The 25,744-nt window shown below is 41.5% G+C and overlaps 1 protein-coding gene across 1 annotated transcript in view; it reads right to left on the minus strand.

Annotated features, from left to right (window-relative positions):
* The window catches only part of Atp13a5 (ATPase 13A5), a 122,618-nt gene that overhangs the window by 3,347 nt on the left and 93,527 nt on the right, over window positions 1-25,744 (minus strand). Inside the window, exons 25-29 of the mRNA XM_005344790.3 lie at window positions 23,969-24,041; window positions 14,493-14,667; window positions 11,464-11,666; window positions 4,107-4,195; window positions 1,118-1,198 (exon numbers count right to left, since the gene is read on the minus strand). Of these exons, the coding sequence (XP_005344847.1) occupies window positions 1,118-1,198; window positions 4,107-4,195; window positions 11,464-11,666; window positions 14,493-14,667; window positions 23,969-24,041 (621 nt within the window). The remainder of the gene's footprint in view (window positions 1-1,117; window positions 1,199-4,106; window positions 4,196-11,463; window positions 11,667-14,492; window positions 14,668-23,968; window positions 24,042-25,744) is intronic.

The following is a 25,744-nucleotide window of genomic DNA, read 5'->3' on the forward strand; positions in this document are numbered from 1 at the left end:
CAGAGGGTATCAGATGAGCTGGAGCTGGAATTACCCAGGTGGTAAGTTGTCTGATAGGGTGTTGGGAGCCAAAGTCAGGTCCTCTGCAAGAACAACAAGGACTCATAATCATTGAGTCTCTCTCCTCCCTCAGACTTGTTTTGCTTCTCATCCTTTTGAGTTCCCTTTTATTCTTTCTTTATGCGATTTTTGCAAATCATACAATTGATCCAATTTTGTATTTTACTTTCTTTTGTTTACACTGATTTTCTGTCATAGACAACTCCTCTGTAATTATACCTTTTAAGACATTTTATCGTAGTTAAGGTTGTAGTTGTCATATTATCTTTAAAGACTACAGCATTTCTTCAAATTGCAGCACAAGCATTAAAACACACCATTTGAATTATATTTCGTAGATAACACTATCATGAATCTCTTCATACAAATTAGGATTTAAAGCTTTTCAGTCTCATTTAAAAATTTTGATATAAAGGTGGAGTTCTGGATGAAAGAGTACAAGAAATTTACACACACACACACACACACACACACACACACCTACTTAATTTGATTAGTCTTTTCCCTCAAAGGATGTGCTAATAATTCGAGTCATCTCTCTCTCTCTCTCTCTTTTTAACTCCTTTTAAGAAACACCGTCCAGTCCTTTTACTGTCTGAATGAGTCATTCAGTGGTCCTGAGTAGAGCTAAGAGAGGTCCTCCCCGGGTAACAGTTGATGACAATTCAAGTGGGTTTCCTTTCTCTCCCAATTAGAGGAGGCAGCCCTCCTGAAGATGCTGTTTCTAAAGGGCTCCTCACATTTTAGAGCTGCTGGGTCACCTGGTCTCCCTTCTAGGTGGTGGAGAATAGTCTGGAGTGAAAACAGCGCCCTTGCGACAAGCATTGGAACTGAATCAGTGTTCGGGAGAAAGACACTAGGGCAGCCTTCACAGAATTTTAAGTCACACTCCAAAGACTTCCTCCCAACAAGATCATGCGCAGTCTTCAAAATGCCTTTACTGATTCTCTTTTGGGAGCTGAGGAAGTAAGTTACTGTAAACAGTGAGTGTAGGTTGAGAGCGGAAACTGAATTTACATAACTACCTTAAAACAATGACAGGAGCCGTGTACTTTACCTCCACAAAGAAGGCCACACAGAACTGGACAAGGGCTGCCACCAGAATTGAAACTCTCCATGATGGGATGGTTGGGATGAACTGTTGAAAAAGGACGGCCACCATTATATATTTTATATTTTACATTTTGAAAAGGTACACCATGCTTGCTATTATTTAGAATTTCTGTATTTGAAATAACCCTGAAGTTGAGGGTTGCCATTGTTTGCTCTACTTCACAGACAGGAAAGCTGAAGGCTGGCCCACCTTGTCCAAAGACTTTCTTAAAGACAGAATCTAAACTAAAATGGACTCCTCCGGGCCTATGCTCCTCCATAGCTAAATGGCGTCTGTCAGGTGAGCAAGACGCCTTGGCAGTGAAGCAGAGGACACGTCAGAGCTCATGTGGTCCTCTTCATTTAAGCTTTAAAACATGGGGGAGAGGATGTAAAATTAAGTCGTTCTTCTGCAATTCTTACTGTTTACTGTGCTCCTAAGGTAAAAATTAAATTGGAATTCATTGTTCTCTTTTTCTCCAGCAAAATTGACTTGTGGGTAAAAACAATCCTAAGTCATGACAAAAGATTAAGGTTGCTTTGACTGAGTATGACGTTTTGTACAAATGCTACTGTTCCCGAATTCAGTGGCTTCATGCAAATCTAACAACCCGTACAAATACTGCAGGGTCACAGACTCACCGGGAAACATCTCAGTTCATTAGACATAAGAGCTACACCCATGGTAGATTGGGAGCTATACAACCCAGTTTCCAATGTGCAGAAAGTTATATGGAATGTGTAGGAATCTAAGGTCTAAAATCTCAGAATCCTCCACCCCCATAGTTTCTAACCTAGGGGTTTTCAACCTGTGGGTCACGACCCTCTGGAGGTAGCATATCAGCTATTTAAGTAACCATTCATGGCATCAGCAAAATTACAGTTCTGAAGCAGCAGCAAAAACAATTTTGTGCATGGGGGTGGGTCACCACAACCTGAGGAACTGCATTAAAGGGTCACAACCTGGTTGAGAACCACGGGTCCAGCCACTCAATTCAAATGCTCATCCTGGGCTGGACTGTTTCAAGGCTCTACTAGGTCATTTGTTTCCCTGCTCTGCCTGGGCTTTGAGGAGCATCACATCAGGTGGAAGGCTTCGGAGAGGCAGGATCAGACTCATTGCTGCCCCCACCGTAAATGGGGAAGGTTCTTCTCTGTTGTGAAGAGCAGCGGGCTGCATCCCGCCACCTGGCTAGCTTTACCTGAAATAATTACACGAAAACTGTATTTTTTGAACACTGCCTGGCCCATTAGTTCCAGCCTCTTATTGGCTAGCTCTTACATATTGATCGCTGTGGGCCACTTCCAGCCACCTGGCTCTCAGCTACTGGTTAGCTCTACCCAAAATAATTACACGGAAACTGTATTTTTTTAAAAATATTTTTAAACACTTCTTGGCCCATTAGTTTTAACTTCTTATTGGCTAGCTCTTACACATTGATCTAACCCATATCTAATATTCTGCGTAGCACCACGAGCTGGCTTACCAGGGAAGATCTTAACCTGCGTCTGTCTGGAGTGGGAGAATCATGGCAACTGACTGACTTGGCTTCTTTCTCCCAGCATTCTCTTCTGTCTACTCCACCTACCTAATTTTCTGTCCTATCAAAAAGCCAAGGCAGTTTCTTTACTTAACCAATGAAATCAACAAAAAACAGAAGACTCTTCCCCCATCACTTCTCCACCCCTGGGCTGGAAATGTACTTGGTTTGGAATTATTCATGGTAATAATTTGGAATTATGCAGAGCAGACGTTCATCACTTCTAAATTACTCAGAGCAGCATCTTACTTAGCTTCTGATCCTGAACCGAGCACATCCCGGAGTTCTGTAACTCATACACTATGAAAGGCTTGCCTGAGTTTTCACTTTCTAAGTGTCTCTCCATCGCCTTGCTTTACTGACCTTGTTTAATGAATCTGTCTGAAATGTACTTCCAGGGAACCTTCAGCACTTCCCTGTTATTTTGGCAGAAAGTACAAAGCTGGTTGACTGTCTCGGAGGGTACCTTCCTCCGAGGGTACCTGCCTTCCTTCATTTCCTCTCTCCACACTCCACAGCCTGGCACTTGACTCTGCTTTGAATACTTTCCTACAGTTCTGTAGAGTCGATCTGTAATGCAAGCCTTTCTTGGATTTTTTTCATACCTGTCACCCCACATTCTTTCCATTTCTAGACCCAAAGTTGTTCTTTGAGAAACAAAAGCTCCTCAGCCCTTTTCCCTAGTGCTGGGGCAGTTCTGCCCAGCAGACACAGCCTGACCTGGCAAGATCCAGCCTGTGTGTGTGGGCCGGCACCAACCCGGGTTTCTTCCCATGAGGCCCTCACCGCTGTCACAGCAACAGTGAGAATTCCTTCCTACATCTCTCCAGCTCTACTTAGATTCTCTTAGACTTTTAAACAGTTAAGCTTGGAGAATTAATTATTATATTAGTGTATTGTTTTCACTGTATTGATAAAATATGGCAAGACAAAGTTTTTAAACAAGATAGTTAAAAACATTATCTTACATTTGGCGTGCAAGCATGAATGTGGACTGTGTGTATGTATGTGTGTGTGTATGTGTGTGCGTGTGTGTGTATAATGGGACATATATGCCACAAAATACATGTAGATGTCACAGGTCAATATATGGGAGCTGCTTCCCTCCTTCTACCTTGTGAGTCCCAGGGAATGAGCTCTCTGCTCATCAGGCTCTGTAGCAGGCACATTTCCTCAACATGTCATCTCTCTGGTCCCAAACAATGTTTTAGGCATTAACACTATAAACATGCTAAAATGATGACACCATTTATATGAAAATGTATGTGAAATGCAGAAACATTTCTCTTCTAGAGAATAAAAGTTCGTGGTGTTTAGTGAGTCAGAGAGAATAATGATTGACTTAGGACTGGCAACGCAAGTGCAGCTCTGGCACGTCTGAGTCATAACGGATGTATGATGGACAATACTTACCTCCATTCCACGGTAGATAGCTGGAAAATCCGAGAAGAGAAGGAAAACGGTGAGGCCCACAGCAGATGTCAGCAGAAGTGAGAACAAATCTGCAGACACACAAAACACCATTTTCAGGTGCTAAGCGAACGCCTCGCAGAACTTGGCACATGTTAGCAATCAGTTCGTGTCGGGCAAGTGCTAGGTGGATCTTCCGATGTTTTCAGACATCATCATATGTTTCAAAATATGTTCTAATGTTTGTAAGATAAAGGTGTCATATTAAAAATCTTGCCTCATAAAGATGGAATCAAACATGTTATAGAAACTTCCAGGCAGGACTCATCTTCACTGGGGGTCCCTTGGGTGCAAACATCCTGTCATTTCTAGCCCATCTGAATGGTTGGCAGAGAAGCCCCGCACATGATCACAGCATCTAGTGAAACACACCCATGTGGGACTCATCCAGTACCCATAGCTTCTTATTTTTCACTCCCAGGAGAATAAGATACAAGAATCTGCCACTGACATTCAGGGCTTTCCAGTGCCAGGCCAACAGCCTTTCTGAACTCCTCTGCCCGCCTACATTCTGTTCCCTACCAAGAGCTCACTTAGTGCCACGGGTAGACAATATTCCTTCTGCCAGGGTAATTTCTATTTTCCTGTACTTAAAGAGCCCAATTCACATACCAATTTCCTTCCAACTCCCAATCCTCCCTTTTAAAGTTTATTTCATATCACACATCACATTCTGATTTGTATGATCTCAATTGATCTATTAATCGGGCTGCAGTTATTCGGAAGTGACTGCATCTGAGGCTTAGGGACTTTGACTCAGGAAAGGGAAGTTAGAAATAATTATTTGGAGCTGGAGAGTTAGCTCAGCAGGTAAGAGCACTGGCTGCTCTTCCAGAGATCTTGAGTTCAGTAACGACGTGGTGGCTCACAACCACCTGTAATGAGATCTGGTGCTTCCTTCTGACCTGTGTGCAGGTAGAACATTGTAAAGTAATAAATAAATAAGCCTTGTTTTTAAAAGAGAAAGAAATGTTCAAAGCTGTGAGTCCTGCTAACAGTTAGTCCTGGTAGGCCTGATTCTTATCAGTAACTGACTGAATCCTACAGATTCAGTGTGTCCTCAGGCTAGTGATCTACAAAGCAGGCTCCCCTCTTTGACTTTAGCTTTGGTTTAAAAAAGGCAATGAAGAAACAAACCGAGTGTCTTCCCTCCATGGTTAGCGGCTGTTGAGAAAGAATGGGGAGGCAAGTAATTTAATAAGCAAATACTGCACAAATACTATTACTTGTTTTCAAATAAAGGAAGGGTTGGTAATTCTCAGACTTGCTTACAGAAGAAAATAAATGTGTACTTTTCCTGTATCTTGTCATCATGAGGTTGAGCCCTCAAACACTGATTAGGAAAGCACTATTTTTGTTATTTCAAGATGAAATCACTCATATAATGCGTCTTAGCACCTCTGAAGACTTCTGAATTCTAACCCAAAAGTTTACACTTTGTAGTATCATATATTGGGGCAGGAGAGAAAGTTCAGGGTTTAAGAGCATGTACTGTTCTTAAGAAGAACCTTAGTGATCTCTGTCCCCAGCACCAACATAGGGTGGCTCACTACTGCCTGTAAATCCAGCTCCCAGGGATCCAAAGCCCTCTTCTGGACCCCATGGCCACCTTCACTCACATGCGCATGGACCCTGCCACGTACATGTACATATACTTTTAAAAAAACAGTGAAAGGTTATGTGCATTAGAATATTTGACCATAAAGCCTTCCCCATTTGGAATTATTAGTTACACCAGCAGGTAAACGTAGCTTGACACAAGTCAGAGTCATCTGAAAGGAAGGAAGTGCAGTTGAGAAAATGCCCACATGAGATCTAGCTATAGCACAATTTTCTTAATTAGTGATCAGTTTGGGATGGCTCAGCTCATTGTGGATAGTGCCATTCCTGGGCTAGCAGTCCTGGGTTCTGGAAGAAAGTAGGCTGAGAAAGACGTTATAAGCAAGTCAATCAGCAGCATTTGTTCATGGCCTCTGCATCAGCTCCTGCCTCCAGGATCCTGCTGGTTTTCAGTTACTGTTGTGAGTTTCTTCAATGATCTACTACAATTTGTAAGTGTAAGCCAAATTAACCTTTTCCTCCTCTTTTGATCATGCTGTTCCATCACAGCCGCAGGTTTCAACCTTCCTAAGGCTGCAACCTTTTATTAACACAGTTCCTCATCTTGTAATGACCCCAACCATAAAATTATTTTTATTCTTACTTCATAACTGTAATTATGCTACTCTTATCATTTATAATGTAAATATCTGTGTTTTCCAATGGTTTTAGGTAACCCCTATGAAAGTATCATTGCGACCACTGCATTCCAGCAACAGAAGCCTTAACTGAGATGACCACCAAGCCTAATGACTTGAGGTTAGTCCCCAGAGTTCGTTACCTCCTTCCCATAGATGGCTGTCCTCTGCCTCCACATTACCACTATAGCACACACAAGACATCCCCCAACAACTGGATAAAATTGTTGTGTCCATCACGAGATACCAGTTTTCCTTCAAACATCAAGTCCCCATGTTGTAACTGATCTAATTCTAATTCATTACACACGTGTGAAAGTTCCTTGTATTGTATTTACTATTAAAGCACCAGGTAGTGAGAATACCCTGCCTACGATACACTGACCTTGGAAATAAGGACTATAAGAAATAAAGCCAAATGCTCGTTTGTTGGGACAAAAGTCTAGGGTACTTTTCCAACAGTGCTTCAGAATGGAGGGAACTGATGAGAAACTCAGACATTGACAGGAAATAGAAGACGAGAGGGAGACACCAGCATGATTGCCAATCCTGTGAGAAGACAGTGTTGCCAAAATGTCTTGGTTCAAGAACCAAGAGAATCTGAGTAACACAATTGGATGAAAGCGCTTTAACAATAACTGCATATTCATAACTTTAGCCAGGAGCCTAACACACACAACACCGAAGCAATTTCTCCAAAGCAGGTGTCGGAGGCTAGGGTGTCTAATCACAGCTATGAAAACAGCCATTTGTGACTGAGTTTAACTGAAACGCGACCTCCCCCAGGCCCGTGTACAAATAAAGAAACATATTAAAGTCTATTGTATCAGAAAGGAAACAAAATGTATGTTTATGAACTATTACAAGAAACAGAAGAAAGAAAAGTGAAAGCAAAATCTGACCCCCTTCTCTCAACTCAAGTAAAACTCATTGTTCCGAAAAGTAGTTGGCCAAAGAAGAAACTAGGTCAAACTACTGGCAGGAGACAATATAAAGGATGGAATCTAAGCTCCAATGACTAGCCGTGAATGCTTTCCTGATCTCATGAAGATGAAGAAACACATGCACCATGAAGTTAACTCAAAACAAATTGAAGGAAAGAAGGGAAAACTAACCCTAATAAAAGAGAAAATCAAAACGATTACAAATTAAAAGCCTGAGAGCTACTTTCTTATTAGCCAGTCAAATGGAAAAAAAAATGCATTTAAAGCCAGAAGAAAAGGCAAGGTTCTTAGCGATTTGGATCTGAAACATTCACTAAGAGCTTAGGTTGGAAGGTGTGGTCTCCAGAGGGCATGGTTTCCAGAGGGCGTGGCCTTCAGCACAGCACGGAGGTGGCACCTTCAAGGGGTGGGTAGATAAGGAGGGTCCTAACCTAATAATGAATTATCCCACTGATAGGCTCACAGTTTAATGACCTATCACAAAAGTAAGAAATTGAGACGGTGAGCTTTTGAAAGGTATATTTCTGTCCCTGGCTCATCCCACCTCACTCTACCCAACCCCACTCCAGCCCGGCCATTTCCTTCCTTGCCTCCCTGTACCCCCATGCCCCAGGTAGCCCATGCTTGCTCTCTTTCCTGCATCCTGACCTACAGAAGATGAACAATTTCACTCTACCACGTATTCCCTGTCATCATCTCTCCTGCACTGAAGTCCCAGACACAACAGAGGCAAGTAACCACAGATTAAATTTAAAAATTAATTTTTTTTGGTATTTTGTCACAGTGAAAGCTGGCTAATACATATATTCATATAACCAGGACAACAGTAATGGTCACAGGAAGTGCTTAGTGCTTTAAGAAAAAATCCTACTCCAAATTGTATGATAAAGTTTGATAATATCAATGAAATGGTATTAATGGTATAAAATTAAATGGCATTATTTTAAGACAGTATGACCCAAATCAATCTTTAAAACACCTTTTCAGAGGAAGGATTTGCAGCCAAGTAATTTACTGCTAAATTTTTGCAAGTTGTCAAGGAAAGAAATCATTATTATGTATTAAAATCCCTATAGAGAAAAGAAAAAGTCAAGTTTTTCAAAACAAAACTTCTGAACAATACAGCATGAAACGTAGTTCTTCAAAAAGCTACAAAATTCAAGTTAGCAAAAGTTTATTCTACTACAGCTAAGTAGGATTTTCTCAAGAATATGAGTTAATAACAAAATTATTAAAATAACTCATGTGTAGCTCGGGATAAGATACAAAAAGAGTATTCATCCTGGTAGAAAATGGAAAGTCATCTGTTGAAGTCTGTCTGCTAGATCTGATTTTAAAATCTCTCTTGACTAATGCTAACAGAGGAATATTTTCTTTAAATAATAGGAGCTCTCCACAATGATTTCACCAACAGCCAAAAACATACTTATGAACAGTTTAAGAGACAAATCCTACAAGTGTTGTTATAAGGTGTCCATTTATCTGTTAGCCTTGATATTATCTAACATTGTCCCGAATTCTGGATTCCATTCGTTAGAAAACATAGGAAGGTATTTAGTTGTTTGAAAAGAAGAAGGAACACTCGTGTTTGCAGTCACTATCACTGTTTTTCTGAAACACAACTCAAGGTAACAATAAAGGTCAGGAAGGATTCTGGGTATAAAGCGAAAGTGATACCGCACCCTTCCCATGTCACGGTGACATTCAGTTCTAAATACAACAGGAAGATGTGACTCACAACACAAGCAAAAGAAAACAGGATTAGTTCTCAAATGTACAGCACCGGTAGTGGAGAGAACTCCAGATATTCACGGATAGATAAAAGAAATGTGGATAAAGGTGGGGTGTGCTATGTTCTGCTTGTGACATGTCGCCATAGGCTCACACGTCTGAACTGGGTCTCAGCTGGTGCACACTGCTGTGGAAGGTTGAGGAACCTTAGGGAGGCAGCGCACCCTGGGGGAGGTAGATCAGCAGGAGGAGGCCTGGAGAGGCATCCGAGGAGGCCTGACTCCTGTCGTCTTTGCTTCCTGACTGTGAACACGTACGACCAACCACGACACGCTCCTGCTATCGTGCCTTCCTCGCCACGCTGAACTGCATCCCCCAAATTGTAACACAGACAAGCGCCTCCTCCAGTTTTTGGTCACATCCTTGGCCACAAGAATAAGGAAATAAGAAGCAAATGTGGAATGCTCCTGTGCGGGAAGATTAAATTATATAAATCCATAAATTCTTCCCAAGGTGTGAAGACCCCAAGGGAGAAATGTTGAAGCTGAACACATTATTCTACAATCCATCTGGAAGAAAATACGGGAAAGTGGGATGCTGTAAAAAATGAAGAGAAATGAGAGCCTACCACCCACATGCTGCTTATTAAGTACACCAGGAAGCGACAGTTGGTAAAGTGCCACTGCACACAGGACCAGTGAACTAGAAAAGCCAGTGTGAAAGCAGAGCCGTTCTACACACATGTGTAATATGTGCAGGTAACATAAAGGTACAGTATCTAATACAAATTACCTAGAATTAAACAATAACTTACATGAACATAGATATGATAAGGCTGGTATTACTCTCAGTGGGGGAATAAGTGAATATTCAATAGTTCAAAAATCTGCTAGAAAAATTGAGTACTTGGGTAGACTAACTTGACTCACAGTAAACATACCTCACTGTATTAAAATTTAAGAAGCATTAAAATAAGTAAGTTTAATCTGTTCTGTTTTGTAATTAGCGAAACCTTTCTGTGCATAAAGGCAATGAGAAAAAAAAAACAACTACATACAGATAAATAAGGAAAGTAGCAGAAACCTAATATGAAAATAGATTAAATAGACACAGACCAGTCAGAGGCAACATGGTTAATCGTACAGATCTCTATTTCTCTTCATTGTTGATAAAAATCCAAATTAAAGCTAAATTAAATACCATGCTTTAAAAAGTCTTATCAGATCAGCAAAAGTTTGATTTTAGTAAGCATTTTCTTATTTCTTGTTGGCTATACTATTACAAAACAACTAAAAAGCAACATTGAAAATTGCTACAAATATTCTGAAATCAATGTGAATCATATCTCAAAAGCTGAAATATTTATTTTTACCTGATTTCACCAAACAGTTATGCTGGTTTTCTTAAGGAAATTGGAGATCAGTTGAAATGATTTATAGGAGATTTGTTTCGCTTTTTCTTTAATGCTTTGTAACCCAAACTGCTTCAGATTTGCCGTGTAGCCCAGAATGACCTTGAACTCTTCTTGCCTCTACCCCCTACATGCTAAGATTGTACGCATGTGACACTACTCCTAGCTTTATGTGGTACTGGGGACTAAACTCGGGATTTTGGGCATGTGAGGCAAGGATTCTAGTAAGTAAGCTACACTGCCTGGCAGCATGAATACACTTTGACGTGGAATTACTTAACAATGCTGACATGGCAAAGCCAGCTGTGTGCTAGACAGATGTTCATGCACCTGAACTTCCTAAGGCTCTGCTTGAACTGTCATAATCACTAACAGTATCTGCTTCTGCTTACAAAGGTATGGAAGGACACATTCTGGATGGTTTGTTTACCTGACCATAGATCTTGATTGTAGCTTCGAACACCTTGGGCTTTTATTTTGGATTTGCCTTTATTCTATTTAGAGAAATGTATTGGAGAAGACAGCACATATTATAAATGTGAGAACATTCCTATGTGTTTCACTAGGCCCTTTTCATAAAATGCTTTATTTAGTTCTTACCACAAGACTGAAGGTCATACAACATTTCCATTCTACACATGAGGAAACGGGGGCATGAGAGACTTAATGCAACTCTCCCAGCTTTAGGGAGCTACTAAGAGGTTTTGTGAGTTCCTTAAAAGCCTTCTACAAAATCTCTCAATATATAAGCTTGTGTGTCGAATGGCTCTTGATGACTCATTTGAACATTTAATAATATCTGTATATCCTCAAATGAGCAGGCTTCTGCCCTTGGGTGCTCTCTCCCATCTAAGGCCATTTTATCGGGTTTCATGCCAGAGAGATGCAACGTCTCATTTGCTGGGAAACTGTGACTCTGAGAAGGAAATGGGGACAGAAAAGGACTCAGAACGCAACTTTACACTTTGTACACTTACAGTTTGTGTAGATGGGTTTCCGAAATGGCTTCCCCTTAGAAAATATAAACGCTACTGAGATACAGTTGAAGGTGACGATGGGCCACAAGGTAGTGCTCTCAAAACTTAGAACGGAAGCAGGAACCAAAGTTGCGTTTCCAGTCCAGTTTTGTTCCACACTCGTACTGGTTGAGAAATTACTTTGGTTGGTCAGGAAGCATTCACTATGAAAGAATTGCCAGCATTTATGAACATTTTCTATACTGTCTTAAAAAAATCTATCAGATGACAATGTAATTTAATTACTACTTCAGCTTTTAACCTGTCCCTGTTGGTGGCTGACAGGACAAGTCATGTTTACTTCTCATAATGACAAAGCAGAAATAAAATTCAGAAGAAATTAAAATTATCTCCTGTCTGTCCTCCAAGTAGAACAAAACATATGTCTTGAGAGGCCTTAGGTGACAATTTCTAGGGAAATTGCTGTCAAATCAAACAGTAAATGTACCACATGGAAAAATGTGTATTTACTTGTCTGTTTGTGTGTTTTTTTGTGTGTGTGTGTGTGCGTGTGTGAGTATGTGTGTGTGTGTGTTTAGGCTTATGTGCTTATTGTGGATATTTATGTGAATGTGTATACGTATGTATATGTCTGTGTTGTGTATATTTGTGTGTGTATATTCTCTTTTATTTGTTGATGTAAGCCTCTTGACTTGCATCCTGAGCTGTTTCCCTGTTCCGCCCTCTCCTTGGAAGCTAAAGGATTGCAGTAAAGACCCAGCATAGTGTGTCTGATCATGAGGTGTCTCTGGCTCTAGCATACTGACAAGGTAAGCTCAGACTTCTCAGTCTCACTTAGAAGACTTGCATATTCTGCCCTCAACCTATCTGGTCTTATCTTTTCCAAGTCCCCCAACTAAGACCTCTTATTCTGCCAACACAATAACGGCTCTTCCCAAACTACTACAAAAGTTTGAGATGGATGTACTGTTCCCATTAATTGCAGTTTATATTTATTCTTCACCCCTCATTATATGTAACTCTGGATGGGAATTAGTTCTAATTCCCTTCCCCTGTTCTTTCCTCTTGTTGCATTTAGCTCATTATTTTGTTGAGTTTTTTTTTTTATTTTCACCCATATATTATGAGTCTCCTTTGTGGTTTTTGTATTAATTTACAACAATTTTTTGGCATCTATCATAATGGGATCATACAATATTTACTCAGCAAAGTATGTATTTAAGATCTAGGCTTTGTGAGCTCTGATTGACCTATTTGCCATGCTCTTCTTTATTACAATGACGAAACCTGAAAATTAGTTCTAGTTGACTTTCTGGTTTAGTTTGAAACTTTTAAATTACTTTTCATCTGTTTATAAATTATTTTCCAAATAACTCAAGTGTAAGATGACTTCTTCTACTTCTTTCCTTCTTTCTTCCTTCTACCTCCTTCTCCTTCGCCACTGCCACCTTCTTCATCATCATCGTCTTCTTTTTTCTTCTTCTTTTCCTTTTCTCTTCTTCTTTGCTGCTGCCTTCCTCTTTGTCATCATTGTCTTTGTCTTCTTTTTCTTTTTTTATCTCCTCCTTCTCCTCTTCCTCCTTCTTTGAAATAGCAGCTGCTTAGGTTTATGTCAACTTGACACAAGCTAGAGTCATTTCGAAAGAGGGAACCTCAGTTGAGAACATGCCTCTCTCAAGTTGGCCTGTAGGCAAGCCTGTGATGCATTTCCTTGATTGGTGATGGATGTAAGAGGGCCCAGCCCATGGTGGTGATGCTCTGGGCAGATAGTCCTGGATGGTGGAAGAAAGCAGGCTGAGCCAGTCATGAGGAGCCAGCCAGTAAGCAGCACCCCCGCATAGGTTTTGCTTCAGTTTCTTCCTCCAGGTTTTGCCAGATTCTGCCAGTTCCTTCCCTGACTTCTCTCAGGAATAGAGTGTGATCCTAGGACAGTAAACAGAAAACAAGCCCTGTCCTCTCTTTTGGTCATAGTCTTATGTCACAGTAGAAAGCCTAACAAAGTGAGAAAGTGTCTTGCTACATAGCCAAAGTTGGTATTGACCTCATGATCTTCCTGCCTCAGACTTCTAAGAACTGGGAATATAGGTACGCATCACTATGCCCAGCCAGGTTTAATTTTTAATAGGTTGGGGTTAATATGATTTATAAATGTGCTTTGTATATAGTAGGTGTTCAGTTTGCTAAATGATATTTGCAAAGATCCAGCAGTCATAGTCTTGATATGGGTGGGTCCATAGGCTAGAGGCCCTGGATCTCAGAGCTTAACACCAAAGAGTTTGAAATTCTGTCCAATCACATTGCAGATGAGGAAGGTGAGCACTGGTGTGAGGCAAGGAGTGATAGACCCAGGGCCATCTTGGTTTCCTGGCCATGCTGCAGTGGCTCTTTCCTGCTTCCTCCTATTTCCAATCACAGCTGTACTTCTCTGCGTATATTTGCTCCAAATGAGGGGGACACTTGGTTCTGAAACTTTGTGGGGCTCTGTATTCCAAGTCAGAGTTGAATTGATGACATGGGATTCTGAATAAAGATCTTACTTGTCACTTGCTCCATTCATGTTTCTGTGCTCTGGGGTTCTGATGCCAGTAGGCTCATAGTGGAGAATATAGCTTGAGTTAGGAAAAGGAAATCCTGAGTTTTCGTATTGCCTATGGCTGTTCCTGTACTACAATAGCATCATCAACTAGTTGCCAGAAGATCCTCCACCTCAGAAAGCCTGTGATGCTCTTCTCTGACTCTGTACAGGAGCACTTACCAAGACTTGGTCTGCATGAAATCCATACCCCAGGGAATGGACACATTCAGGCATCTAACTATTAGATCATCTCATCAGCAACAACGGTGACAGATCTTTCCCTGCAAACTCCACGTGCTCACCCAGCATGCCACCCATTAAATGCATTCTGTTCTATCATTTATGATTTGCAGTATGAAAGTATGGTTTTATTTTTGTTGCTATCAATTTAAGTAATGTTACAGTGCACTGCTTACATCCCTTTCAGAATGGAACCCTAAGGGAATGGACTCACCTGTACTGATAGGCCTCGCAGTACCAGGGCTGCTGCTTCACAGAGAGAAAGGCAGACACCAGAACAACGCAGGTGAAGCAGGAATTCAGGAAGACCGAGAGCAGCAGCTGAGGAGAAAGCAGTTGTCCTGCTGGTCTGTATGGAGCCAGTTTCGGGTAGGCATGATTTATGCTCACTGAAAAACAGGTATATGTTTTTCCTTTAGAATTTCGTTTTTGAGGCTGAAAGATGAGATGCATAGCCTCTTGAGTCTCTGAGTAAGACTCAGCTTGAGAAAGCACCAACTGCAGGGTTACACCTACACCAGCCATTACGTCATTGCACATCCATTTCTACTAATCTTGGTCTCCTCTGTGCTTTGGTTTTACTTTCAGAAGTAAAAGGGAAAGGACTGATAGGCCCTGTAATTGACTACACGATGCTCATATTTTTCCTGTGGCTCCAGCAGAGATGATACATAGAGCAAGATGAGCAGTACCATCCTAACTAATCCCTGTATGGTAATTAAAAGAAAGCATCCACTCTGCTCTTCAACCAATGGTATCCAAGCACTTCAATGGGCCAGGCACTGTGATAGATCTTACGCTGTGCCTGGCTCCTTTCTGGATACACATGTCAGGGGGAATTGCTGATGCACGTTCCATTTGGTCTGGTACAGGAGGCAGGCTCATAAAAACCTTGTTTTCTGATAATAAAGCTAAAACATATTGCATTTTCAACCCTAGGGTTTGACATTTAAAGTGATTGGAAATACAAAAAAAAGAACATATAATTTTTTAATTATGACTACATCCTTCGTAGATGCTTGGTGCTCTAACAGACCAATGAGCATGGAATGGTGCTCTGCCTTTCAGGACAGAGCAAGAAAAAGGCATGAAGAGTTACCAATTCAGACCATCTCATTTAAAGATTTATGTAAGTCAGGCTTTAATCTCGGTGTTCAATTTGTCACCTCATCCTTTCTCAGCTTTTCCATTTTAATAAGTTAGAGCACGTGTACTCCAGTTTATGTTCATGGGTGTGGAGGTGAGGTAGAAGGGAATTGATGTAGACTTTGGGATAATAAAACTGTGCAATAGATTTCTGTTCACTCTGGGATAACAATGTATACTCTCTGGTACTTGACTTTTTCATGTAGAGTAAGAGTATGGTGTAATGAGTGCTTCTCAAAGGCCCTCCTAACTAACTCATTCTAATGCTCCTCTATGACTACCCAAGGCATCACTGTTACATCTCAGTGTTTTCACATCTGGGTGTTAGAGGCTGGGAAATATGAAGGGTCTCTTATTCTGACTTCCCAGTGCTAAGTCGAGTGGATACGCAGAAACTATGTTTATTACCAAGGAATACGATGGGCACAAATGTACTAATTTAGAGTACAGTTTGGTCCTGTATTATCCATTTAGCAGAATAGTGGTAGTAAGTTTATCCTGGGTTCTGTGAGTTCCTCAACCATCAATTCTTAGCCATATTTACAGTATCAGGCACACATTTCTTTCTGTTTAATTATAAGCAGAAAGTGGTTGGTTACCTCTGTAACATTTGTGACACTATTGCACTCATAGACAATTCTTGCAATACTAGTTATTTCTGTGCTTCACAAAGTTCACAGCTGACGAAAATCTGTTGATGACATTTCCCTCCTTAGCCTACATAACACTTTCCAGTACTAAGACAGATAGCTAACAAGGAGGAAGCTTCTTTGACTGTATCAATTTGATTTTCCTATGTCCTATGTGTTGTGTCTTACCATTAAGTTGTGGTGGGAAACTAGGGCAATGGCCATAGTTTAGGTTGTTTGGGGGTAGCTGTTGGACACTCCTATTGAATGAACACTATGCTTTTTATAGGGCAACTTCTTTATTTATCTTTTAGGAATGCTATCACTTACGTAGGGTAACTTCAATACTTCTATACAAATATATATACATGTATTATAGAATATGAATATATATGAAGCTTGTAAAAATAGTGGGTTTGTGTATGTCTCTTTCAAACCTCTTCAGTGTTAATTATTCATTTTTCTACCCCTTTTTTTCTCCTGTCAATCCAGCCTATATCTTCCCTTCTCATCAGTCCTCCTCAGAGAAATGTATCTGTGCAGTGGATGGTTGTTAACTCAGAAACACATGTTGATCAAAGTGCAGAGAATAAGTGGCATGATTCACCCACAAAAGGGACATCTCTATTCTGCCACTCACAAGGTTGAGGGAATATGACAGAAGAGGGTGATTGAAAGATTGTTAGAACCAGATGCCTGGGAGGACCAGACTGAAACAATGTCATTTGGACATGACTGGACCTTTGCATTAATGAATTTATAGCAGCTCTGTCTGCTATATAAATAATATATAATGACATAAGGCCAAGCAAGCCAGCATTACAGCATGGAGAGAGGAGAAGCCCATGAGACCACACCCATAATCAAGGAGGTATTGACAGTTTGCTATGACTTCTGATGAAGTCAGTTTTTTTTTTAATGGTGGTGCCTACTGTAGGTGGACCATGCTCCAGCAGATGATCCCACACCCATGGGTATGTGGGCAGTATAAATTGGAATTGATGGGCTATTGTTTTAATAGGACACAAAGTTGGAAGGTGGAAGATGAGCCTCAAAGGTGCCAAGGATAGGGAGGAAATATAATAAAATGACATTCTATGAAGCTGTCAAAGAATTAATAAAAACATTGTTTTAAAAAAAAAGATGATGACAGACTTTTATCCTTAGATTCTAAGATACATCCTCTGAATCCTTGACATTTTCTAGCTGAAAGGAACATCTTTATTTTCATAATGGGAGCTAACAGTTTATGCTAAGATAACTAATGCTAGGATCTGGGGAGATAACCCAGTAGTTAAAGAATGCTTGTTGCTCTTGAAGAGGACAAGAGTTCAGTTTCCAGAGTGGTTCAAAACTCTCTCTAACTCCAGTTGCAGGGGATATGATTCTCTTCAGGCCTCTGTGGGTTCAAGGCACACATGTGGTGCAAATACATACAGACAGACAAACACCAGTACACACACACACACACACACACACACACACACACACACACACACAATAAACCTAAAAATAGCTTTTAAAAGATGATTGTGGTTTTGAAGAGAATTGGAGCTAACGATGTCATGCAGAAATGCAGCTGGCCACAGCACTATAGACCACCAGTAAAGCTGGGGCTTCAGGCAAAGTATCTGCCTGACCTGGAAGAGGAGAAGAGCTGGAGATTGAGTTCAGCCTCGTGGCAAATGATTCAGTCAGTTGTGTTAGATGATGGAATCTCAGTACAAACTGCTGTGGAAACTTAGTTGAACTCCGGTTGCCAGAGTACATTATCACATGTGTGTGTGCCAGAAAGATGAAGCAGCTGGATTTTGCAACGGAATAACAGTGGAAGAAACCTTTTAGGACCCCTCCCAGAGTTTGTCCCATGTATCTCTCCCCTTGACTAATTCTAACTTGTATCATTTTTCTATGAATAAAACCATGATAATAAATACTACACTGTGTGGGCTCTGGGAATCAGCAAATTATTGAATACCAGATGATGGGTAGTGGAGCTCCTAAATTATAGATAGCTAGTCAAAATTCAGATGACTTAGGAGCTCCAAATGATGGCCCTGGGGTCTGGAGTGAAGCCATTCTTGTGGTTGTGTCCTCAGCCTGTGATATCTGGTCTAGCCGTGGGTAGCTGGTGTCAGATGTGGCTATTGGAGTGCACTGCGAAGTGGACGGTGATCATATAATGTGCATGGTCATACGAATGCTCATATAATGTGCATGGTCATACGAGTGCTCATACAATGTGGGCAGTGCTGAAGCATGTGCAGCCATCTTGCTTCTAAGTCACAGAAGGCAAAGGCTGCAGTGCTTAGGATGCCTTTTACATGTCACCATCTGAGATGCAACTATCAAGTTCATGAGGAGGCTGTGGGCACCATCACAGCTCTGGGCGATGTCTCCTTTCTCAGACATCGCCTTTCTCATTGATATACACTCCCACACATATTAAGTACAGCCGCTGCCTCCCTCTTCATCACAAAAACCATAAGAGATTGGGTAACTGGCTTGATAGAGATGGCATTTCTTGATAGAGATGGGGCTTGCTGGTCATGGCGATGTTAGTATTAGTTTCAAACAATCTTGCATGGCTCACAATGTCAGGTTCTGGCAGGCTCTGCTGAAAATACTCTGGCCCTTCACAGTGGCCCTAGAATGAGAAAGGCAGGTTTGATCTGAGCTCAACTTCACTGAAATAAGTTATTTCCAGTGTAAAGCATAGCTGAGAAACCTGGATCAGCTGAATGACAGTCAACATCTAGGCCCATAAACTAGGAGAGAAATTGCTTGGTGACATAAGTCACTGAATTTGGGGTGAGTTGTGATGCTGTGATATTGTGGCACCAACTGGTTGTTATTTTTACACTGGGTATTTTAACATTTTCTGCATCAGAGATTCCTAGTATTTCTAACAAGAAGTCTGTATTCCTGGTTATTAGAAGAAAATGGGGCACCCATTAAACTCCAGAGATTGTGCCAAGTGATTTTATAAGTATTATCTTTGTTTTCTTAAAAAGCAATGCAAAATAGGTAAGTTTCACAGACGAATAAACAAGTTAAAGTAGATTCTCTTTCTTAAGGGCACAGTAAGTAGCCCAGCAATAATATGAACACAAGAGAATTTGACCCTAAAGCCTGTGGTCTCTGAATGCACTATTTGCAACAGGATGGATTTTCTAAATTTAAGAGAACACAGTGGGAGAGCCAGCCTGGAGAGCAGCACGGTTTATAACCAGGCAGGAAAATTATGAATTGTCCAGATTTTCTTAAAATGAAGATGATAACATTTGTTATTCAGATTGTATGCCAAAAAACGCAAGCTTAGGAGATAATACATTTCACCTAAAATTAGTTCTTTCCTTTTCTGAGCTCACCCAGTGTGTTATTCATGTTGGTATCCTACCGCAGGATGTTGTACATTAAACTATATTGTTCACACATGCGACCTTGCAGTCTGTGAACTCCCTGCGAGAGAAACCCCGCCTTGTTCCACTTTTGTCTCTCACTAAACCTCACACTGAGCCTGCTACAGGGGAGAAATTGCCATTACAAATTATGATCTTTAATTGTTCAAAATCATTGGATGCATATATATTGGAAATTATACATTATAATTCATGTGCTCCAAATTTCAAGGTGACTGTAAATCTATAAGCCAAGCTCTGAGTGTTCCTCATGAGATTCCCAGGTTGTACGTCTCCCACAAGAGTCTCCAAAGTATCATACACAGAAAAGGTCACTACCGTTCAATGAGGTTTATGTAAAAGATGCCCGTGTATGATGGACGGATGCCTTCTTAACCTATTGTCTCCATGTGGCCTCCTCCTATCTACAGAGATATGTCATCTTACTGGACCAGGCTGGATCCTATCATCAGCTACTGCAATGACTGTCTTAAAACCGGGCTACATCAACATGCTATCTATTCCAGAGACTTGCTGAAGAGACAGTGAATGTTTGAGATCATTAGCTGTGGGCGAGAGGGGGAGGGGGACAAACGAAAATGGCGGTGATTCCCCTGGAGCATCGTCTCTTAGGACATTGGCCATGGTGGTGAAGAGGACAAGAAGTTAAAACTGTAAGCTAGGCTGAAGAGAAGAGAGGGGATGGCTTGAGAATAAAGGGATCCCATTGTTGACCCGTTAGTGTGAAAGAAATATATTTTTATCACCTCCTTCCTTTGTGTTTTTGATGTAGATCTCATAGAAGGCGGCAACTGTATTCCTAAGCTCAAACTTCACTGTGGACTAGAGTCAAATTGGACTGCACAGTGTGCATTTTCTCAATTGACTTCCTCCTGATAGCTTTTCTTTTTCTTTACTGTATCATATCTTGTATTATTAGCTGCATATACTCCAACCTCTGAGATCTTTGGCAAGTTCTTTAAGAAATAGTAATTTCCCTGAGGTAAATGGCCCTGCCAGGTTCTGTAGTTCAGCTAAAAGGATGCTGATGGAGGGCCTATCACAGTACATGGAACTCACGGCGTGCTGAATGGGCTCACAATGAGCCCTTCTTTTCCACCTTTTGGGAAGGTTGGCCATCTTGATAAGTGCTTGAGAAGAATCAAACTGTGTTTAACAAGGCTGGTTTCTTTAGAAACTGAAAAACATGAGCCACAGTTCTAACCTTGCTTCAGAATTGGATGGAGTTAATCTGGGATTTTCTGCACTCACCTCCATGGTATTAGTTGTGGAACAGACTAACATGGAGGTGGGGCCACTGCACCCCTTTCCATGGTACTGCCCTGCTGACTCTCATCCCAACTGTTCACCCTGTGAAACTCAGTGTCTCCTCAGAGCACAGGCTCAGCTAGAGACTAGGGTGGCTTGGTTCAGGGCCATAGCTTCCTTGAGGAGAAGAGTTTCTCAGAAGGTGATAGCTCAGACGCTGTCTCATTGGGACAGTAGCATCTTATTCAATGACCAACAATCATGCAGCAGGTTCAGTCAACAGGCCGAACCCTGAGGAAACCTGGGATGGTGAGGGTAAAGGCAAGAAGCAGCTATTTTTGCTTGTTCATCCCCTTTTGCTTTCAGACATTCTGTTTTCCCATTCCCATAAGCTTAGCCATAGCTCAGGTAGATCTTTTCCTAGTCGGTATAGGGTGTTGGAATGATCTCACCTTTTGATGTGAAAGACCCAGTGGCTTGGCTGCCTCTATGCTTTTCACCTTACTTCAGAGAATGGGGGAAGCCAGGGGAAAAGCTCTTACTTAACCTTAGCTGCTGTTTCCCTCCTGGTAGATGTTCTCTAATGTGGCAACTATCTAAAATTAGGCAGTCTGCACAGGGCTCACTGGTGGGTTCTACAGGGCTGCCCTGTGGACTGGTATGGACTGGTGTGCATGGTAATCACATCTGGACTCGTGTGGATGGTAATCCCATTTGGACTGGTGTGGATGGTAATCCCATATGGACTGGTATGGATGGTATTCATATCTGGATTAGTGTGAATGGTAACCCCATTTAAACTGGTGAGGATGGTAATCCTATCTGAACTGGTGTGCATGGTATTCACATCTGGATTACTATGAATGGTAATCCCATCTGGGCTGATGTGAATGGCAATCTCTCCCTCTAACTCCTCAGGAATGTTTTCTTCTAATATCTCCTGGAATACACACCATAAAGACCTGTGCAACCTACCCCATTGGGCAGCTTCTTGCTATGATGCTTCCAGCCTGAAAAGTTCTGTGGCTTTCCCTTTCCCTACAAGATAATTGATATACGGCTTCCATTCATGGCTCTCCTCTCTCTCCTTCTTATTACTATGAAGGGGTGGGCAAAATACAATACCCCCTCAAAATCAGCCAGACTTTCCTAAAACACTTCCTATGACTCTCTTTCCTTGAGTGTGGCAATCCTGAGAGGAAGCAAGATTTCATACTTCTCCTTTCAGTTCTCCTTCATAACCACTGCTACAGCTTTTCATGGGTTCGATATGCAGGTAATGGATAGAGGGGGAATAGTTTTACAATGGAAGGACCAATAAGGATCTCTTGAAAAGGTACTGTAGAGATATCGCCATCATCTCTCTTCATGCTCAGTTGGTACCATTTATTGTTCTCAAATATTTAGGTAAAGAAGCCTGCACCCAATAGAAAAGCACCATTCAGCACCTGCCCACAGCAACATTCTCTTCTTACTCTGTGTTAGACATGTATAGACTTCTGGGGCATAAGATGCTGATGGCTCAGGTTTAGAGTTTAGTTGGGGAGGTTATAGTCATGAGTTGAAGAAGCACAAATTCAAAGTAAAGAATGGCCTGATGGCATACACTTAGGAAGATCAGAGAAAGGAGAGTTGGTTGTTTTAATGATGATTAGAGAAGAGAGAGAAGAGAGAAACAAGTGGCAGCTTCAAAGGAGAAACAGGATCCACTCTAACCCTAGAAATATGGGAAGATTTCAAAAGTGCTCGGGACTATGTGATGTCTCAGTGGTTAAGACTGGGTACTGCTTACTGATAGCCCGTGGGTACTGTACTCACACACACAATACCTTCCCAAGACATACACATGCTTTGGGATTTTTAAAGAGTCTTTTACTCAAAGGAGGACTTTTCCAGTGAAAGGAACTAGCATGCATGAGAGGTGGTAGATAAATATGGGATGCAAGCTTTTTAGATTGACAGCAATGTAGGGTAAGTGAGAGGAAGCGGCAGAGATATCATCTAAAAACTGAGTCAGGCCAGATCAGAGAGTGGAGTCTTGACTGCCAGGCTGAGAATGTTCATCTGCTTCCGTTAAAGCTGATGAGTATTGGATATGACCTCTATAAAGGACCCTCATCAAGACTCCTTATGTTTCCAAGTCTCAGTGTAAAGCTTATACTGGGGAAAGGCAATATTGTCGTAGTTTTGTTATTTACTTACATATCTGTACATGCCGTGTCTTGTTCCCAGGAGATAGTTGAATGATAGAAGACAGCCATGGCCTTTAGCCCATAGCACCTCCCGCTAATGCAGGCTCTGGAAACTCCTGGGCTTCCTTCCCTTTCCAACATCACTCATAAATAAATCATTCAAATTGCTTAAAAATACCCAGCATCATGGAATCATTATCACTAATTCAAAATTATTCAGCTCGTTGAATATTAATAACATTGTAGTAGAAAATATAAAATAGGCTTGGAATAGGCACTTCGACCTAATAATCAAAATTGATATTACTTATATCATAGGGACTGGTAAATTTTTATCATTGGGTAGATAAAATAGATGACTTCAATATCAGTTTTGTACTTTAAGATGCGACATGAAACTGTCAAGGTTATTAATATCCGAAATGCCAGACATGTCATCTGTTGTTTTTCATAACACCTCACTGTTGAACAAAGGGAAGGTGACGATGCCATTCCTCTTCGTGCTGTCTGTTGAGACAGTCACCTTTCTCGCTTATTAAGAGTTAGCATCAAGCCCCGAGTTCCTTGATCAAGAGCACTTTATCAATGTCATCTCGGGAGAAGGAAGTGAGCAATATCTGCTGCGAGCCACACCTCGCATCCGAGAGAAGGTACCAGAACAAAACAGTAGCATTTGTTGTCACGAGTCACAGACAGAGCGAAAATCTAGTTTTGTGTCAATGTGAGACGGAGTTGAATAATGGAAAGTGACCTTCGGGTTTTAAAAAAAAAAAAAAAGTCCTTTCTTGATTCCTTACCCAGTTTTCTATGGACAGGACACAACACTACAAAGAACTAAGAATATATTGACAAGTTCTTAAGGCAAAGACCGATTTATTATCAGGTTATTTTGCCACAGGGCTAGAGGCGCCAAGCTTCCACTGGCTGCTAATGTTACTTTAAATAAAATCAAACACAGTGAGGTTTTCGTCATTATGTTGTCTTTACCTTATCACGTTCCCATTTGTGCGTTTCTGGGATTTTACAGACAAACTTACACGCATACACACTTACTTGTTAAGCTGACCATCAGGGTGATGGACACGTCTTGCATGAGATACTGATAATTACCAAAGATCTGTAGTTGCTGAAAGAAGGGAGAGCCAGTGTAAGTCTCATGCCTGTTATCCTCATGTTTCCCCATTCACAGTGCTCGGCAGGCAGCTGCGATTTCTTTCTTCTTTTCCAAAAGAAAATATGGTCCGAAACCCATCGCTATCCCATTAGACTAAACGACCCCAGTCGCCATTTTCTCCCTGTTTAACTCATTTCTTTATTACCAGTGCCATCATCAGAACCCAGCCAGCCTCCTACTGGCCACGTTGGCCCTGGCAGGCATCACGGCAGTCTGGACAGCTGAATTCTCAGCACCAGATGTTAAAGTCTGAAAGTTTCTAATGGAATTTTAAACAAAATTTAAAGTCAAGGCCCCAGTTCATTTAACTGTGTAGGCCTCCACTCTTGAGTATGGACTAGTGACAACATAATAAAACTGGAGTTCGCTCATGTCCCCAAACTGAACGAGGCCTTTCCCTACTAACTCAGTGGTTCTCAACCTTCCTAAGGCTGCAAATGATTTCATTGCTACTTCATAACTGTAATTTTGCCACAGTTATGCATCCGAATGTAAATATCTGTTTTTTCCAATGGTCTTAGGTTACTCCTGTGAAAGGGTGGCTCAACCCCTCAAGGGGTTTCAACCAGTACCCTGATTAAGCCACTGCAGAATTTAGTCTGCTATTTCTGCCTTCCCAAGGTCTGGCTACACACCAAACTTAGCTTTCAGTTCACATTTTTTTGGAGCTGAACTCATAAGGCCAAAAAGTCAAACCATTATTCTTGGGGACTGTCTTTGCAGGACCTTGGGCAGCCAGGCCTGGGGACCTGCTCCATAGCTAATAACTGAGTCATGCTGTAATCTGGTTCGGATGTGTTGCAGATGTCTGCAAGCGAGCGTATGCTGGGCTTTCCAAAGGCTCTGGACCAGTGTCCAGGCTGAGGTGCTCAGATGACACACCCATCAGGCTCCAGACATGAGCAGAAGGGTTCCAGTTCTCTTCAGTTCTGCGCCCAGTTTCATGAAAAGGTAGAACATTTTGCCTCTTGATCCCCAGCTATTCTTTATCTACTCTGTCCCGTGTGTGTGTGTGTGTGTGTGTGTGTGTGTGTGTGTGTGTATTGAACACATTCTGTGTGCACTTGCATGCAAAGGGGTAAATGTTTGTGAACGCATGCGTGAGGCCAGAGGTCAAAATCAGGTGTCTTCCTTTACCGCTCTCCACCTTATTTATGTATGTATGTATTTATTTATTTTTGAGATGGTGTCTCACTGACCCTGGAGCTCACCAGTTGACTAGACTGCCTGGCCATTGAGTGCCCGAAATCTTCCGGTCCCTGCCTTCCATCACTGAAACTATAAGGTGTATGTTACCGAGTTCAGCTTTTTATGTGGACGCTGAGCCTCTGAACCCAGCAAGCACTTCACTGACTGAGTCATCTCCCTGGCCCCGGGTTACTATCTCTAGCCCTTTCTCCGAGTGGGAAAATTGCATAAAAAAAAGAACACAAGGAAAACTATTCAACAGCAGCTCTAGAGTTTTCGATAAGAACAGCTCTCCTAGAACTGTGGAGACGGTGAATATAGGTTACTGACTTTCCAGAGGTGGGAGCTGGCCAGGGCCAAGACCCGCTTTGCATTTTGAATTGAGGTAAGGCTTAAAGGTGGTTTCCTGACCCCCTCCCTACCTGCTGGCTATTTAGCCTCCCACGTGTGTCCTTGCCAGCAATAGC

The sequence above is a fragment of the Microtus ochrogaster genome, chromosome 2, assembly GCF_000317375.1.
Source record: "Microtus ochrogaster isolate Prairie Vole_2 chromosome 2, MicOch1.0, whole genome shotgun sequence".
Classification (NCBI taxonomy): Eukaryota; Metazoa; Chordata; class Mammalia; order Rodentia; family Cricetidae; genus Microtus; species Microtus ochrogaster.